At 41.0% G+C, this 17,542-nt stretch overlaps 1 protein-coding gene across 5 annotated transcripts; it reads right to left on the bottom strand.

Annotated features, from left to right (window-relative positions):
* Window positions 1-1,596: 1,596 nt before the first annotated feature.
* On the bottom strand, window positions 1,597-12,250 carry C4BPB (complement component 4 binding protein beta). 5 transcript variants are annotated; one of them, XR_003425620.2, is made up of 8 exons: window positions 12,101-12,250; window positions 11,513-11,690; window positions 10,820-10,990; window positions 9,439-9,615; window positions 4,229-4,322; window positions 2,413-2,480; window positions 2,151-2,319; window positions 1,597-1,809 (listed from the first exon to the last, which is right to left on the bottom strand). XR_003425620.2 is itself a non-coding variant. In XM_053209269.1 (7 exons), exons 1-7 carry the CDS (start codon window positions 12,233-12,235, stop codon window positions 1,657-1,659), a joined length of 1,035 nt encoding a protein of 344 aa, XP_053065244.1. In that variant the 5' UTR covers window positions 12,236-12,250; the 3' UTR covers window positions 1,597-1,656. The 5 variants fall into 5 exon arrangements, 4 of the variants coding, with proteins under 4 accessions (XP_053065244.1, XP_014935472.2, XP_014935471.1 ...); XM_053209269.1 differs by lacking the exon at window positions 2,151-2,319 and having other exon boundaries at window positions 2,354-2,480; XM_015079986.3 differs by lacking the exon at window positions 2,151-2,319.
* Between the last annotated feature and the right edge of the window lie 5,292 nt (window positions 12,251-17,542).

Raw genomic sequence — 17,542 nt, 5'->3', positions numbered from 1 at the left:
AAAATAAAGGTTTTACATAAATGTGACCATAAGTACTTAATATTATGTATTCTACTTTTACTTAGGATTATATTTTTAAGATTTTCTGATCATAACACCATCGAAGCTTGCGTTACATTTGGTATGCCATAACTTACTAAAACATTTTCCTAAGATTTGACATTTCAGGTGTTCACAAGGTCTCACTAGTATAGACAGTATAAGCAATAACAGAATGAGCGGCTTCAAATTAAAAAATCATTTTGCCCGAGTTAGACTAATCTGAGGAGTGGGTTTACTTGGTTCAGAAGCTTAAGACTCTTTACGACTCTCTTGCTATATTTCCCAAAACTTCTTTCAACTTGCCACGTCCCCTTCCTTAATTTTCATCTCTCAATCCTCCTCAGTTTTTTTAAAAAAATTATTTATTTTGAGAGAGAGTGTGTGTGTATGAGTTGGGGAGAGGGGGAGGGAGAGAGTCTTAATCTCGATCTCACGACCCTGGGGTCACGACCTGAGCTGAGATCAAGAGTTGGATGCTTAACCAACGGAGCCACCCAGGCCCCCCAATCCTACTCACTTTTAAAGGCCCAACTAACCGTGACTTTTCTTAACAATTTTCCTGCCTCCACTTCCTCCCAGACAGGAGGCCTCCTCCTGGAAGCTGAGCTCCCATGGCACATTCTTCTGTGAAAAGTGTTTATTACATTCTAACCACCCTGAATGGATGATATGCGTCTATCATCTTGTGTCTATTAATAGACTGCGGGCTACTTGAGAGTTTCTTATTCCGAGGTCTTATTCTCCTTCATAACTACACCAAGGGATGTTCCATTAGTTCAAGCTCTCTTAGGCGTTTTCTTTGTATTTTATCCAGGTTTCCTATGTGTTTTGGAAGAGAACAAAGTGAGAGATGGGAGAAGTTTGTCATAGCATGGCAGTATGACATCTTGGTAAGAAAACCTTAGGATTCTTGCTTATTCTGCCCTCAAAAAAAAAAAAAAAAAAGAAAAGAAAAAAAGGAGAAGAAAATACGTTCACTTATTTTTCACCATCTCAAATTTCCGATGCCGGGCTGGGTTTCATCTAAATGTGGTAAGCAATATTACTGCAGAAGATTTAGAAACGTGGTTCCGTAAACAGGATATAGGGGAGACTCAGAAGACACAGGTTAGGTCCTAACTCTACTTTTGTCTCAATAGGTCGTTTTAAGGATATAATTATTCAGAGTCTGTTTTCTCAAATTGAGAGGTTAATTTTTGCCTCATAAGTGTTGGTTAATTTGAGGTTATTTTGTGCCTCACCATTTGCATCTCATTAAACTATGAGGCATCCCCCTAGCTGGGATCTGAGCTTCCCATTCTCCTTACGGACTGGAAATTAAATCCTTCACTCCCCATTGATGTGCTGCTAAATTCTAGTCTTAAACAGACAACCACCACGTAAGAGCAGCACACACACGCTCACACTGTCACATACTCTCTCTCTGCCTCTGTCTCTGTCTCTGTCTCTCTCTCTCTCTCACACACACACACACAAGGTGCTTTATGCAACTACAGTTGGTTACTGTACAGTGAAGCTGTGTTTCAGTCTAATGAGAGAAAAATCTGAAACCGGTTTTAGAACCAAGAAGAAGGTTTATTCATAGGGTGCTTTTCTATGACCCAGCCTGCTCAGCTATAATGTCAGGGCCTCATTTTTTGGCTGCAGCTTGGCTTTCTGAATTTCCAGAAAATATTTTAGTTCCTCCATCGTTAAGGAATTTTCCTTGAGTCTTTTCATAAAGTTCCGCATGGCTTTGCAAAGGTCTTTCGTCTCCTGAAAGGCAAGCTGAAAAAGAATTTTTTTTTTTTTTAAGTAAGTTACAGCTTAAGAACTGAGATTCTCTGAAGCCATATACTCCGAAGCTAATGCGTAGCGTTTAGGTCCCTGATCTGGGTATTCAACGTGATGAATCACTTAAATTTTTCTAGCTTATGTATACTTATTGTTATCCCAGTAATAAAAAAAAAAAAGAGGGATCTATAAAAGGGATCTCAATGAAAATTGATCTGTTCAGGGTTTTTTAAAATCTAGAAGAATTTCAGAGACTTTTTACAGCAATACATACAAGTCTAAGACATGAGTATATAAAACTCGCTCTATAAAGTCCATGAGACAATAACTCTTACCAACACGTCCTCATGAGGTGTTTGTGATGATGGTGGTGAATGAGAACTTCTCATGTAAAAATACGAATTAATAGCTTATGATCCCTCTTCTACAATCGGGCCAAGGCCAACTCTTCAAAAACATCCCACAGTGAACAGATATTTACTGAGCATGTGCCAGGAGATACAACTGTGAACAAGACAGACAAAAGCCTACCACTTACAAGCACCCGTTCAAACTTAGTCTGTGGAATTGGTTTGGGAGCTTCTTGGATCAACTCACAGACTGGAGGTGCACTGCTCCACTCCCCATCAACGCACCGTTGGTCCCGCGTGCCCACCAAGTGGTACCTGAACAGACATTAGAATGGCAACAACACTTAACCTTTCCACCTCTGATCTGGGCTAAGGCAGCCAGATTGGTTTTGTATCGTTGTTTTCCGCATTTCATATGGTGATAGGATCCACCTCCCCGAGCCTTAATAAATGCTTAAGTTATTTCGGTATTACAAAGCAGCCATCAACTAAAGTTACTCTCCTTTTGGGGGTGGAGACGACCCAAGTGATAATTCAATCTGTAAAACATGGGCCAGTGAGATCTGAATACGTGTGTTCACACACAGTTGTCGGGTGGAGAGGGTGAGGGACGAAGTGTTCATCATTCAATAACTTAAAAAAAATCTGTCATCTACTCTCTAAAAAGGAGTGGAAAGCTAGAGAAAATCCTCAAATAAATCTTAGGAAGGAGATACAGCTTTTAATCAGAAAAAAAACATGCCCACTGGAAGTTTATAATGAGACAGAAATGCTAGTGAAGCAACACGACCCCGAGTTAACAAGGTTGAAGCCAAGGAAAGAGTAGGTCATCTGTAAGCTAGAGGATGAGGTAGTCTAAATTAAGGTTAGAATTTAATTAGGATGTATTAAAGCTCTATAAGTCATTCTCTTTCTTTTTCTTTTTTTTTTAAAAAGGATATATATTTTTTAATTCAAAGAACTGCAAATAGGAAACCAGATTGTGGGGGGGGGGGGGGGTGGCAAGCTGGGACAATAAATCATTCTCTTTCTTTACCTCCATGTGTTCTGTGTTTCTTTGAGTTTTTGTGCTGAGAGTCTTTAGAAAAAAACATACATTTTAAATATCTTCTCTTGTCTTTTTTTTTTATTTGAGACAGAGTGTGTGCACAAGTAGGGGAGGGGCCGAGAGAGGGGGCAAATGAGAATCCCAAGCAGGCTCCATGCTTAGCCCAGAGACCAACATGGGGCTCGAGGCCATGACCCTGGGCTCATGACCTGAGCTGAAATCAAGCGTCGGACGCTCAACCCACCGAGCCACCCAGATGCCCCCGTCTCAACTAAGAGAAAAAAAATGTAATACTTTAGGATAAATACACTAAATACTTTAGGATAAAGACATGAGTCTATCTTTTAGAGACTGGGGACAGCTGGCAGTGGCCAAAGCAGCTCTCGTCAGAATGAGCTCAGACTCCTGAAGCAGTAGGAAGTCAGGGCACGAGGTGACACAGGCTGGGTCACTCCCCACAACAAAGCTACCAGTCAATGGGCAAGATCTCACTTTGTGGGTTTTTTTTTTTAATTTTTTTTTTCAACGTTTATTTATTTTTTGGGGGACTGAGAGAGACAGAGCATGAACAGGGGAGGGGCAGAGAGAGAGGGAGACACAGAATCGGAAACAGGCTCCAGGCTCTGAGCCATCCGCCCAGAGCCCGACGCGGGGCTCGAACTCACGGACCGCGAGATCGTGACCTGGCTGAAGTCGGACGCTTAACCGACCGCGCCACCCAGGCGCCCCTTGTGGGTTTTTTTTTTAATAATTTTTTTAAATTTTTATTTACTTATTTTGAGGGGGGGGGTGAGAGAGAGAAAGAGAGAGAGAGAGAGAGAGAGAGAGAGAGAGAACGTGCACAAGCAGGGGAGGAGAAGAAAGAGAGGGAGAGAGAGACTCAGAGCACAGAGTCCGCCCTGGGGCTCAACCTCACAAACTGTGAGATCATGACCTGAGCTGAAATCGGATGCTTCACTGACTGAGCCACCCAGGCGCCCCACGATCTCACATTTGAAAGGCTGCATACACTTACCTGTCTTCACAGTAGTAAGTAATGGTCGAACCTAAGTTGAAATCTCTTCCCTCAAAATAGCCATGAGCCAGATTCCCAGGAGGGCCACAGTCTCCTGAGAAACAGGAGAACAGGAATGAGTTACGCTCAGTTAACAGCACCCCTAAGTTTAGCTGTCTATGCGGGATCTTAGGACACCTTCTCCATTCACTTCCTTCTGGTCAGAATCATGTTTATCCTGGGAGAGACTGCCTTCACCTGCTCATCCGCTGAGTGATTAGGAATGGGGGAGTGCTTTCTGATTGGCATGAGTTTTGAGGAAAGGAAGTTTAAATTGTAGAGATCGTCAGGGTACAAGAAAAGAAAAATTAAACCAGAGGTAGAGGTGGGAGTAGCAACTCCCTAAGAGAGGAGATACATGGTGGGCGTTCAAATGGAGGCTGACGTTCTCTGTGGGACAGAAGTGTGCAACACGAGAGCTTCAGAAACGCAGGATACAACTGGGAGGAAAGATGAGTCTATAAAATTGTGGAAAGAGAGTTGGACAAAGTACGAGATGTTGTGAATTTGGGGTTCTGCCTCTTCCACGACCCTTGATTTTATCTTTCTCGGTTTCCCTCCTAACCTATGAGATGAGCAGGTTAAACAGAATTATTTCTTAAGTCCCTTTGAGCTCTGAGATTATATACATCTAAACATGATGATCAAGGTTAAAGGGTGAATGAAGAATAATTACGTAGGTATATATTTATGGAAACATAAATGCCTTCAAACCAAATAGTTGAGTAAAAACAGCAAAGCATAAAAGAGTATGTGTTAGTATAGTACATAGTATGTGATATTGTAATAATACATACAAATGGAAATGTAATTATAATAATAGCATAAAACGCTATTTTTGTAAAATACACTCATGCATCAACGTATATGAACAGAAAAAAAGCCTGAAAATTATATATCAAAGTACTCTGTTACTTCTGGGTAGTAGGTTTGTAGGTAATTAAATGTTTTATTTTCTGTATTTTTCTACACCACAGATGTTTTCTTTGAGAAGTTAATAAATAATTTTTAGAAGATCAAAAACTGAGTTCAAAAGCTGTATAGAGGAAAGGAAAAAGGATTTCCATGAGTTGATTAAGGAACCCCAGTACAGACAGGGCTCTCCTGGTAACTTTTAAGAGTACAGTTTTCAACTGAAAGAGATAATATGGATCTTGGGCCTAAGCAGAAAAGAATCTGCTTTACTCGGGGACCTAAGGAGCTTTCTTTAGAATTGGGCAATGAACTAACACAAAAAGACAGAGATCCTGCATTTCAGAGCTAGAATGGGAAATACTGAATTAAAAGAGATTAAAAGAAATAAATTCTTTAAACCTGTGTCAGGCTAATAATAATGATGTTATATGCTTGTAATTTAACTGCCTACAGTATATATGTATGTTTCAAGTAACCCCTAACTCCTTGAAAGAGGCTACATATAGTTTGTGCTTTTAAACTGCTTATTGGGACACCTGAGTGGCTCAGTCGGTTGAGCATCTCTTGATTTCAGCCCCGGTCATAATCCCAGGGTCATGGGATCGAGCCCTGCATCAGTCTCTGTGCTGAGCATGGAGTCTTCTTAGGATTCTCTTTCTCTCTCCCTCTGCCCCTCTCCTCCACTCACGCTCTCTCTCTTTCTCTATAATAAAATAATTAAAAAAATTAAAAATAACAAAAAGCTGCCTATTATTTTAATAGCTACTGCCAAAATATATCTACAGAATGATATCTCTTTTCCTCACTGACATCAGTGACTAGCCCCTCATATCATGAACGATGTTAGGTGAAATCATTTTTTTTATTTGCTAATTTGATCAGTAAAACATGTGTATCTAATTTTACTATTCATTTCTGTAATTATTAGTTATATTCATTATCTTTCCATAAATTTGAGGAATATAAATGCTGTTTGGGGGCTAATCTTGGAATTGTCTAGCCTTAAAATTTGCCATAAACATAGGGGAAGGGAAGCAAAAATGAGATAAAAACATGAGAGAGACAAACCATGAGATTCTTAAATACAGAGAACAAACTGAGGGTTGCTGGAGGGATGTTAGGTAGAGGGATGGGTAAATGAGTGATGAGCATTAAGGAGGGCACTTGTTGGTGTGAGCAATGGGTGTTAAATGTAAGTGATGAATTACTAAATTGTATTCCTGAAATCATTATTACACTATGTGTTAACTAACTTGGATTTAAATTTAAAAAAAAAATAGGGGCGCCTGGGTGGCTCAGTCAGTTAAGCGTCCGACTTCGGCTCAGGTCACGATCTCACGGTTCGTGAGTTTGAGCCCCACATCGGGCTCCGTGCTGACAGCTCAGAGCCTGGAGCCTGCTTCGGATTCTGTGTCTCCCTCTCTCTCTGCCTCTCCCCAGTTCATGCTCTGTCTCTCTCTGTCTCAAAAATAAATAAAAACATTTTAAAAAATTAAAATAAAATAAAATAAAAATAATAAAAATATAAATAAATAAAAAATGGGCCCCAAACCTTACCGACACCTCATCAAAGAACATATACAGATGGAAAACCAGCATATGACAAGATACTTGACATCATTTGTCATCCGGAAATGCAAATTGAAACAAGGAGATATCATTATACAACCATTAGAGTGGCCAGTCTGGAACACTGACAACACCAAATGCTGACAAGGATGTGGAGCCACAAGGCCTCTCCTACGTTGCTGGTGGGAATGCAAAATGATACAGCCACTTTGCAAGACAGTTTGATGGTTTCTTAGAAAAAAACTAAATCTACTCTTCCCATAAGAGCCAACAATCGCCCTCTTCGGTGTTTATCCAAAGGAGTTGAAAACTTACATCCACACAAAAACCTGCACCCGATATCTATAGCAGCTTTCCTCATAAATGTCAAAACTTGGAAGCAAGCAAGATGTCCTTCAGGAGGTGATCGGATCGATAAACTTATGGTACATCCGGAAACGGGATATTATTCAACGATAAAAGAGAATTAGCTGTCAAGCTATGAAAAGACGTGGAGGAACCTTAAATGTATATTTCTAGGTAGAAAAAAAGGCAGTCTGAAGAGGCTACATACTATATGATTCCAAATATATGACATTCTGGAGAAGGAAAAACTATAGAAACAATAAAAAGATCAATGGCTGAGATGGGCGGGGGAAGTAGACCAATAAATAGAGCACAGAGGATTTTTAGAGCAGTGAAAAGACTCTGTATGATATTGTAATGATAGATATACATCATTACACACATGTCCGAACCCACTGAATGTAAAACACCAAGAGTGAATCCTTAGGTAACTATGGATTTGGGGAGAATATGATGTATTAACATTGGTTCATCCTTGGTAACAACAACAAAAAAAAATAGTACTAATCTGGTGAATGATGTTGACAGTGTAGGAGGCTGTGCATATGCGGGGATAGGGAGTGTATGGGAAATCTCTATACCTTCCCCTCGGTTTTATTATGAATCTAAAACTGCTCTAAAAAACTAAGTCTGAAAAAAATTAAGTCTTTAAATAAACAAATCTGTAGTGTTAGATATGTACCCTCCCAAAGGAGATTTCAAACTCAATTTTTTGTTTTATACCTTTAAATTTGAAACTCTTGGGGCGCCTGGGTGGCTCAGTCGGTTAAGCGGCCGACTTCGGCTCAGGTCGTGATCTCGCGGTCCGTGAGTTCGAGCCCCGCGTCGGGCTCTGTGCTGACAGCTCAGAGCCTGGAGTCTGTTTCAGATTCTGTGTCTCCCTCTCTCTGACCCTCCCCCGTTCATGCTCTGTCTCTCTCTGTCTCAAAAATAAGTAAACGTTAAAAAAGAAAATAAAAAAAAAAAGAAACTCTGGGTAGAATTCCATTGCAATACCAGTCTGTCCATGCAGGACCATGGTATATCTTTTATTTAAGTCTTATTCCATGTCCTTCAGTAAATTTTCATATAGGTCTCATGAATGGAATTATTTTTACATTTCAATAGTCACATCATAATTATTAGAAAGTAATACTATTGATTTTTCAATATTTATTTTGTGTCCAAGAATGAAGTTTTTTAGTAGAATTTCTTGGATCTTTTAAGTATGTTTTACAAATAAGTATATCCTGTGACTTACCAATCATTCTAGGAATCTATCCTACAGAAATAATAGCATAGACATAAAGATATATGTATATGTATACATACATAACATTCCTTTCAGCATTGTTTGTAATAGCAAAAATACAGAAATAGAACAAACGTTCATCAATACTAGAGATATGGAATAACTGATGGTGTATCCATATTATTTTTTAAAAGCAGGAGATAGGAAAAACAAATAAATAAAAGCAGGAGATACAGCCACATATACTGATCGAAAAAGATTCCCATGTATAATGTTACATAAAAAAAAAATTTAAACAATACATAGCACAAAGTCCCATTTTTGTAAGTGTATATGTGTGTAGATATGTGTGTGTGCATTTGTTTATTTTAAATGTCTGCATAAACGTAGGAAAAGACATGAAGCAAACACATTCCTACTAATTTCCTCTGAGAAGTGTGAATTACCATGTGAGAAGGAGGTACTTCTAATATACGTTAGAAGGAGGAGGTACTTTTTTTTTTTTTTTTGAGAGACAGAGACAGTGTGTGAGCAGGGGGAGTGGCAGAGAGAGAGGGAGACCCCGAGTCCAAAGCAGGCTCCAGGCTCTGAGCTGTCAGCACAGAGCCCAAAGCGGGGCTCAAACTCATGAACCGCGAGATCAACACCTGAGCCAAAGTCAGACACTTAACCCACTAAGCCACCCAGGCGCCCCTCAACTCTTATTTTATATAATTTTGCAATGGATGAGATATGGTCCTCTTCCCGTTTTCATGTATTTTTCAAATAAGAACTGTAAGGCATTATCATGAAACAAACAAACGAACAAAAAAGTCAGATGCCCCAAACTATCCTGTGTTGGACTTAGTAGGAAAGGAATCCTACTTGAGAGGGGAAATAAAGTGTTCATTGTTTGGATGCTGTTTGTTTCATTGGAATGTATCATTTGAGGTGAGTTTTGGCTCTGTGAGCTCCATTTGTTTTCTGGCTTCCTCCGAGATCCCAGACCCTTCCCAGATACAAAAAAATAAAATAAAATAAGAGGAAAACATCATTGCAGGGATGTGACAAATGCCTAGGGTGTCCCTCTGGTCAGTGTCTTTGGGTTGGTGCTTGTTTCTCTGACACTTACTGCTTTTGCAGATGGGTAAGGGAGGCATCCAGGTGTGGTCGTTCATGCACTGACTCCAGTTGCTGCCCTGGAGGATATAGTTCTCATTGCACTTAAAAGTGACTTTGTCACTCACATTCACAGGACCTGAGAAACTGGGTTCGCCATTCACCAGCACAGGGTCAGGACAGTGGCCCACTGAAGAAGAAAACAGGAAGTGATCGGAAAGAGCAGGAGAAAGTCCGCCACTGCGGAGGCTAGACCTCCTCAGACTTCAATGAGAGAATAGAAATCAGAACTAAAACTGTACTTTATAACAGGGACTCCTACATGGGACCAAACCGTATCAGTCAGGACGCGAAGGGACTAGGTTGGCCTAAGTGTGGTAGGAAAGGTCTTGGTCATGCACAAGAGTGACAGTTGGCACTTGAACTTACGAAAAGTAACTAAGCACATAACTGGAAATGATCAATGGCATGTTCAGCATCCTGGTAAGCGTTGCTGAAAATACTTCACCCTATGCTGGAGGCAAGTTTTTCCCTCCCTTTCCTCCATGAATAGACACATCACTCATCAGTTTGTACTTTGTTTCATTTTGCTTACCCCCCCCACCCCCCTACCCCTCTGTGAAAAAAACAGGAGAGAAGATGAACTTGCTGGTATAAATACAGGATAAACATTTGGTGTGCTTTACTCTAGGTATCAAGGAGAACAAAGCCAACTATTCCTAAAAATACTAATAATAACGAGGATATTGAGCAGTTATTCTCTGTCTCTACAGACACCACAAGTGAGTTTTGTGAATTTGAGCAAATCACTTGGATCTCAGTTCTCACATCTGTAAATTGAGAATATAAATGTTTCCCAGTTCAAAAGTCATATAATGGATGAAATAAAATATGACATATTTACTTCAAAATAATAACCATGCAAAACAGAATCGTTGAGAAAAAAGATTAGTTACATGTTGACAATTGTTGAAGCTCAGTGATGAGTGCATATGACCTGATTTTGCTTTTTTGTCTTTTGTATATATTTACAATTTTTATGTTCTAGAAATTCTATAAATAGATTTCTAGAACATAAAAATTTTAAAGGAGTATGATATTAAATTAGACCTCCCCCCCAAAAAAAGGCAGTTTTAATATATGGTAGAAATTCTTCCCTCCCTGCAGGGGTGATTGAGTCTATTAATTCTATTAATCAACTAATTAAATCAACACTGAGCAAGAGCTGACCATGTACCTTGTAAGAGAAGTTCCACCCTGGGGTGCTTTAAAAATTAATTCCCAGAAGTTGAGAATTTTTGTCTTATAAAGTTTTAAGGCGGCCTGCGGGAGGTAGGATGTGTAAGAGCGGAGCGAGATGACAAGATACACAAAGAAACAAAATTTCAACTCACATTGGCATGTGGGAGTGGGATTATTCCACTCCCCAGAGGCATTGCAAATAAAGGTTTTCTCTCCTACCAGGTGGTAGCCCTTGATACAAAAGAAAGTCCCCAGAATTTGTCCCTCGACCTTCTTTGCAACAAATATGCTATATCCCACTGGGGGGAGTTCTGGACAGTTCTCTGTTGGAAGGAAAAAGAAAACAGATTCACTTGGCGTTATCACGTGCTGTGACGAGGCCCCGTTAGACAGCCATCCGAGTGTCCTTTTCCTGGATTATTGATTCTCCTTCCTTGTACAATTCCATGTCCATGTACATCCCCATCCCCCCCTTCCCAAGAATTCCCAAAGTTTTGTTTTCAAAAGGATAACGGGCATTACATTCAATTCAACCATGAAGATACAATTCCCTTTCCAAATAGCATTTCTGGAGTTTATAACAGACAAGACCTCTCGAGATTTTGAAATTGGTACTTTTTGGTACCAAATTGGTACAGTTAACCACCCGCTTCATAGAGCAGAATTATCATTAAATATTTACTAAGCCCCTACTGAGTACAGGGCATTAGGCCAAGTCATTTGACATTTTTCAATAAAGGAAATACATTTCATTGACTTAAATTTCATTAAAACCATAGACAGCATGCTTCATACCCCGCAGGCTGATATCAAGTACCCTAGAAACTAATCTTAAGCATACGCACCGTATGAGGCAGAAATCGGCCACACAACCACAAGATAGCACACAACCCGCAAAAACATCTTGCGATCAGTTGCTTGACCCAGGCTGGAATTAACCCAACACAGACAACACGTGGTTTGGATCAAAGTAGGAGATACCAACCACCTCCCTCCTGGAGATGTTGTATTGATTTCTCTTCCCTAGGAAGAATGAAAAAAAAAAATTCTACCAAAGGAAATAAGAACAGCTGTGAAGAAGTTAGTGCAGGGAGCGATTTTGCAAAAACACAAAGGGGCGGCTGATGAGCTGCCCGTTTTAAAATTCAGTTTTAGAAACTGCCTGGTTGTGTCATGCAAACCCAGTTGACCAGGCCCTTTGAACTGCAGACGGGCCAGATGGTGTTACCCTGACTCTCAGTTCTGTCAATATTTGCTCGTGTTTACCATCCAGCTTCTGTGACTCTCTCCAGCGTTGCGGGCGGGGGTGGGGGGGACCAATCTCTGGTGCTTTGCCAAGTGAGACCCAACCCTGAGTGCCACCTCTCTCAAATACCAGGTGCCCCAACAGCACCGAAGGCTGAAGACGAGAAAGCTCAAGGAGTGAAACTAACCTTACCTTCCTCTGACCTTCCGGATCTATGGCTCCCAGCAAGGAGCTGATCCCAGTTACTTCCAAACCTGAGAAAAACTCCAGTCCTGCGGGGACGCTTTGTCCTCATTTGCCAGGCCTGTGCCAGGGTTTCCATCCTGTGGGTCTTTGGGAGGCAGGATTTAGCTTGAGTCCGGAGTCAACCAAATGATTTTCCAAGGAAAATAAGGGAAAAGCTTTGGCCTCAGGAATTAAAACATGTAGAATTGCTTTTGGCCTCTCCTACCTTTTATTCATTTATTCATACATTTATTCGTATTTATTTAATTATAGCAATTAGCTGGTTGTCCGTGCTCCAATGATAAAATTGGGGGTAAAATTCCTCCAAATGTTTAGGTTTTAATGAAATAATATAAAGCATCATAATAAATATAAAGCATAAGGACACAGTAACGTCGTTTTGGGGGGTTTTGGGGGATGTTTTTTTATTTATTTTGAGAGAGAGCGTGAGAGTAGGAGGGCCAGAGAGAGAGGGAGAGAGAATCCCAAGCAGGCTCTGTGCTCTCAGCACAGAGCCTGATGTGGGGCTTGATCCCACCAACTATGAGATCAGGACCCGAGACAAAATCAAGAGTTGGACGCTTAACCGACTGAGCCACCCAGGGGCCCCTGGACAGAGTAAGGTCATAAATGTTCTTCTCTTCTCCATCCGTTGTCATTACTTTATGATGATTTGTTCATGTGTTCTCCCACACGAGACTGTTAACAACTCTAGGACAAAGATTGTGCCTAGTGTATTTCTACGTCCTTTCTTGGCACTCAGTAATGCAAAGCAGAACTGTCTGCTAAGTAAATCTGAGCAATGCAGTACAAATAAAAAGAACATAGTCATACAGAAACTGTACCACAGCCCCTCAAATCCATACTGATAATGTATCATTTACTGTATATTGCCTTTATGATTTCTCCATATCTTATTTTCACTCAAATAATATGTGAATTCCTATAGGGCAAGTACTCTCTATTTTTTTCTTTTTTAAAAAATTTTTTTTTTACGTTTATTTATTTTTGAGACAGAGAGAGACAGAGCATGAATGGGGGAGGGTCAGAGAGAGAGGGAGACACAGAATCTGAAACAGGCTCCAGGCTCTGAGCTGTCAGCCCAGAGCCTGATGCGGGGCTCGAACTCACGGACTGCGAGATCGTGACCTGAGCCGAAGTCAGATGCCCAACCGACTGAGCCACCCAGGCGCCCCTCTTTTTTTTGTTTTTTTTAAAGTAGACTCCACAGCCAGCATGGAGCCCAACGTGGGGCTTGAATTCACAACCCTGAGATCAAGACTTAAGCTGAGATCGAGTCTGACACTTAACTGACTGAGCCACCCGGGGCACCCCTAGTGCAAATACATTTTACAGTATAATTCTCAGGGGTGCCCCGGGTGGCTCAGTCAGTTAAGCATCCGACTCCTGATTTTGGCTCGGGTCGTGATCTCATGGTTCCTGAGACAGAGCGCTACACTGAGTTCTGCAATGACAGCCAGAAGCCTGCTTGGGGTTCTCTCTCTCCCTCTCTCTCTCTGCCCCCCCCCCCTTGCACGCTTGCTCGCTCTCTCACCCTCTCAAAGTAAATACACTTTAAAAAAGTGAAGTATAATTCTTGAAAGAGTAAATAACATGATATTCATATTAAGTATAACATGAGTATGTGTCAAAGATTTTGCTCACGAATTAATGAGAGAACCATTAACAGGCTACAGCTAATTCAAAGAAGAATTTGAGGAACAGAGATTTATGTGTTCAGTCAAAGGCCTTCTGAAGTGACTCTTCTAATCGATGTAAAACTGACTAATATCATACATGGCAACACCCTGTAATATTTGGAATCAGCTTTTCTAACTCCCGGAAATTAATTGAATCTGTCTTCTGGACAAAAGTCATTTGCTTTGTTATCAGAATCCTTTGCATTGTTTTCAGAAAAAGAATCATTTGCATTCCAAATTAACCTCTAATCTTATAGAGGTGTAAAAAGACTGATTGACAATCAAAATTTCGCACTCCTGTGAAATTGATAATCCCTGAGAGAGTCTACAAAACAATATTCAGTAACCTACTGAAAAATTTCTCCAGTGATTTTTTTGTGTCTTTTGTTAAGCTTTGAGTAATTTTTCGTAACACACTACATATTCTACTTCTTGAGGAATACAAGTTCCCCAGTACCTACTGTATATATTGTTTGTACAATAAATGATTTAAAAAAAACAGGAAATTGGGGCACCTGGGTGGCTCAGTCAGTTAAGCGTCTGACTTCGGCTCAGGTCATGATCTCACAGTCTGTGGGTTCGAGCCCCACGTTGGGCTCTGTGCTGACAGCTCAGAGCCTGGAGCCTGTTTCAGATTCTGTGTCTCCCTCTCTTTCTGCCCCTCCCCTGTTCATGCTCTGTCTCTGTCTCAAAAATAAACATTAAAAAAAAACAAAATTTTGTTTCCTCCTAAAATTAGGAATTTGTTTATTCCTAAATGAGAAATTCCTAAATACCTAAGAAAATAGAGCATTATTACAGGACATAATTGCAAGTAATTCTTCATCTCAATGGTTTATTTCAGATGCATATTAGGGCTTCAGGAAGGCACTATATTATTCAGAATATTGTTTTACTAACATTTCTCTATGCAATGTAAAAATATTTACACTAAGTGAGATATATAGAGATTACAAACAACCTCACAAAGTTTAGGTCCAATTTTCCTGTCAAATAAATTAGAAGAGAACTTTGTTTTCAAAGCTTTTGAATTTTAGGATTACATATAAGGGAATACAGGACTGCATGTTTTATTATGAGCATCTGAGCTTAGAAAAATTAATGAGAATCCAGAAACCCTTCTAGACCTTTGGATGTTAAGGACAGTTTGATCGAATCCAGATTGTTTTCTGGAGAACGGGGCTAACAGGTCAAGTGCAGAAGTTGTACTGACTGGCTAGCTTGCTCCACAAAAGAATGGGCTGACAGTGATTAGTAGAAGACATAAGGAGGTGAGCGGGGATGTCAGCCAGGGAGTTGTGGGAAGTTAAACTGTTGTGTGCACGTGAGGTTTCAAGAAAATTGGGAAACGACATTTCGAGAAGTTCTCTGGTATGTTATGAGTGGATTCCCTTTGGTCTTTGTCATGATAATTCAGAAAAGGTATAAATGCTTCTCCACCTTTTTTTTTTTTTTTTAATATATATCAAGTTGATGTCTCTTGAATATCTCGCCAAGAAAAACCTGGGCCAGAGAAGTAACCTTTACACAGAGTACGTGAGAATAAAACGAATATAAATTTCTTTAAAGGTCTAATTGTTCATGAAACATTGTAGAGTAAGCATTGGCGGGAAGTCACATGAGAGACTTCGTGTGACCTCTGTGCTCCTTCCTGTTGGTGACCATGTAGGCAGGATTCCGGTAGCTCCCCAATAGCTATGTGGTACTGTTGGGGTAGAATCATTTTGATGATAATGTTAACTTCACAGAAGGACAGAGGGGCAGAAAGTCCTGGATGACTGGGGAAGCTCCACTCCAGTCCTAGACTGTTTCTTATCTCCACACCCCTTCTCTCCACACTTCATTGTGGATGAAAGTAACCTTCTGTCACAGGTAAGGTGATGTTCTCTGGGGTTTGCTGGCACCTTCTAATCTGAAACACTGACGAATCCAAGAAAATAAGGGTCTACCAATGTTTGAGTAAAATGACCCAGGAATTTAAATTCAGAGAAGAATGTTTAATAGACCTTATTAGGGGCGACGGGGTGGCTTCGTCGGTTAAGCGACCGAGTTTGGCTCAGGTCATGATCTTGCGGTTCCTGAGTTCAAACCCCGTGTCGGGCTCTGTGCTGATGGCTCAGAGCCTGGAGCCTGCTTCGGAGTCTGTGTCTCCCTCCCCAACTCATGCTCTGTCTCTCTCTCTCAAAAATAAACATTAAAATTAAAAAAAAAAAATAGACCTTACTAAGTTACGCCCAGAGACTGTTTCCCTTTCCAGCCATAAATTCTAAAAAGGCAATGGACAAAAGAGGAGAGAACCTGGCAAATGAAAACTGAATGTAAACAAGAACGTAAGAGGTTCACTAATGAAGAAAATGCAAATGGAGGAAGAAGCTGTTGTTCTCTGCAGGCTGTGTGGTTGAAGGCACTACATGCTTTGAGGGGAGGCTCTATGAGATCTGCAACACTGCTTCCCAAGGGTTCCTGTGCTTGTGAAATTATTTAATTGCAAGGAGAAACTGGTCTCTTGAAGGTGACCTAGTTGTCGTGGGCAAGGTGCCGCATAATACCAACAGGGTAGGTAGGTGCCCTTGGGAACGGGAACGGAGCTCTGAAGTGAGTTGCCCTGCCTGTGGTGATGAGCAGTGGGGCACCGGCTTCACGGAAACAAAAGGAGACAGACTATGCACCTTGAGGTTAAGAAAAAGAAAACATCACACACCCAGGGGAGGCTTAGTGAAACTATGTTGCTACAATACAAATTCCTAAATATTCTACAATGTCTGGTTTAAAAATCTAAGCGTTTCAGAATCCCACATATTCTTCTCCTCTGCTTAAAAAAGTTAATATCAAATAGATGTCTCCTGATTCTTTCTTTTCTTAATGTCAAAGAAAAGAAAGGGAGATGGGTTGTGTCATTATCATCTAGCTCCTGCTTTGCTGCCCTGAGGTCAAGACCTCCCCTAAACTATCTGTGAAACGTACATGCATCTACCTTTTGGGGGTGGGGGTCAGGGGGCCCTTAGCTTTCGTCAAATTCTCTAATGAGTTCAAGACCATGAAAGTGGGTTTGTGGCAGGATTCTCGCACCGAGAGTCGTGGCACTGAGGCTTTTCTTTCCAGGAAGCCATTTGTGCCGGCACTGCTCACTTGGGCTCCTATCGGAACAACTGAGCCCCGAATGCCACGTGGCATAGTTTTTAATATACTTTTTTGTCTCCCATATATGGTAACACACAAACACGTACTCTTAGGGGCGCCTGGGTGGCTTGGTCGGTTAAGCGTCTGACTTCAGCTCAGGTCACGATCTCACGGTCCGTGAGTTCGAGCCCCGCGTCGGGCTCTGTGCTGACAGCTCAGAGCCTGGAGCCTGTTTCAGATTCTGTGTCTCCCTCTCTCTCTGCCCCTCCCCTGTTCATGCTCTCTCTCTGTCTCAAAAATAAACGTTAAAAAAAATTTTTTTTTTTTTTAAAAACATGTAGTCTGATTAAGTGGTCTCCTATTACGAGGCCCGGAGGGATGTTGTCACATACATGTGTAACCAGGTTGCCTTGAGGTTTTGGGGTTTTTTTTCTTTCCTTAGGGAGGGGACCCTACCACGGGTTGGATGGTGCAGAATACTTCGAGACAATAAAGCATGGCGATGATGGCTGTTGCTGGACTGACACAGGAAGTGCCGGTGGGGTCGTCACCAACCTGGGCAAGCTAGTCAGCCTGAAGGCTGA

This window comes from Acinonyx jubatus, chromosome E4 (genome assembly GCF_027475565.1).
Source record: "Acinonyx jubatus isolate Ajub_Pintada_27869175 chromosome E4, VMU_Ajub_asm_v1.0, whole genome shotgun sequence".
NCBI classification, from domain to species: Eukaryota; Metazoa; Chordata; class Mammalia; order Carnivora; family Felidae; genus Acinonyx; species Acinonyx jubatus.
The sequence above is the reverse complement of the archived record's forward strand: the minus strand, read 5'-3'. Positions and strand labels throughout refer to the sequence as shown.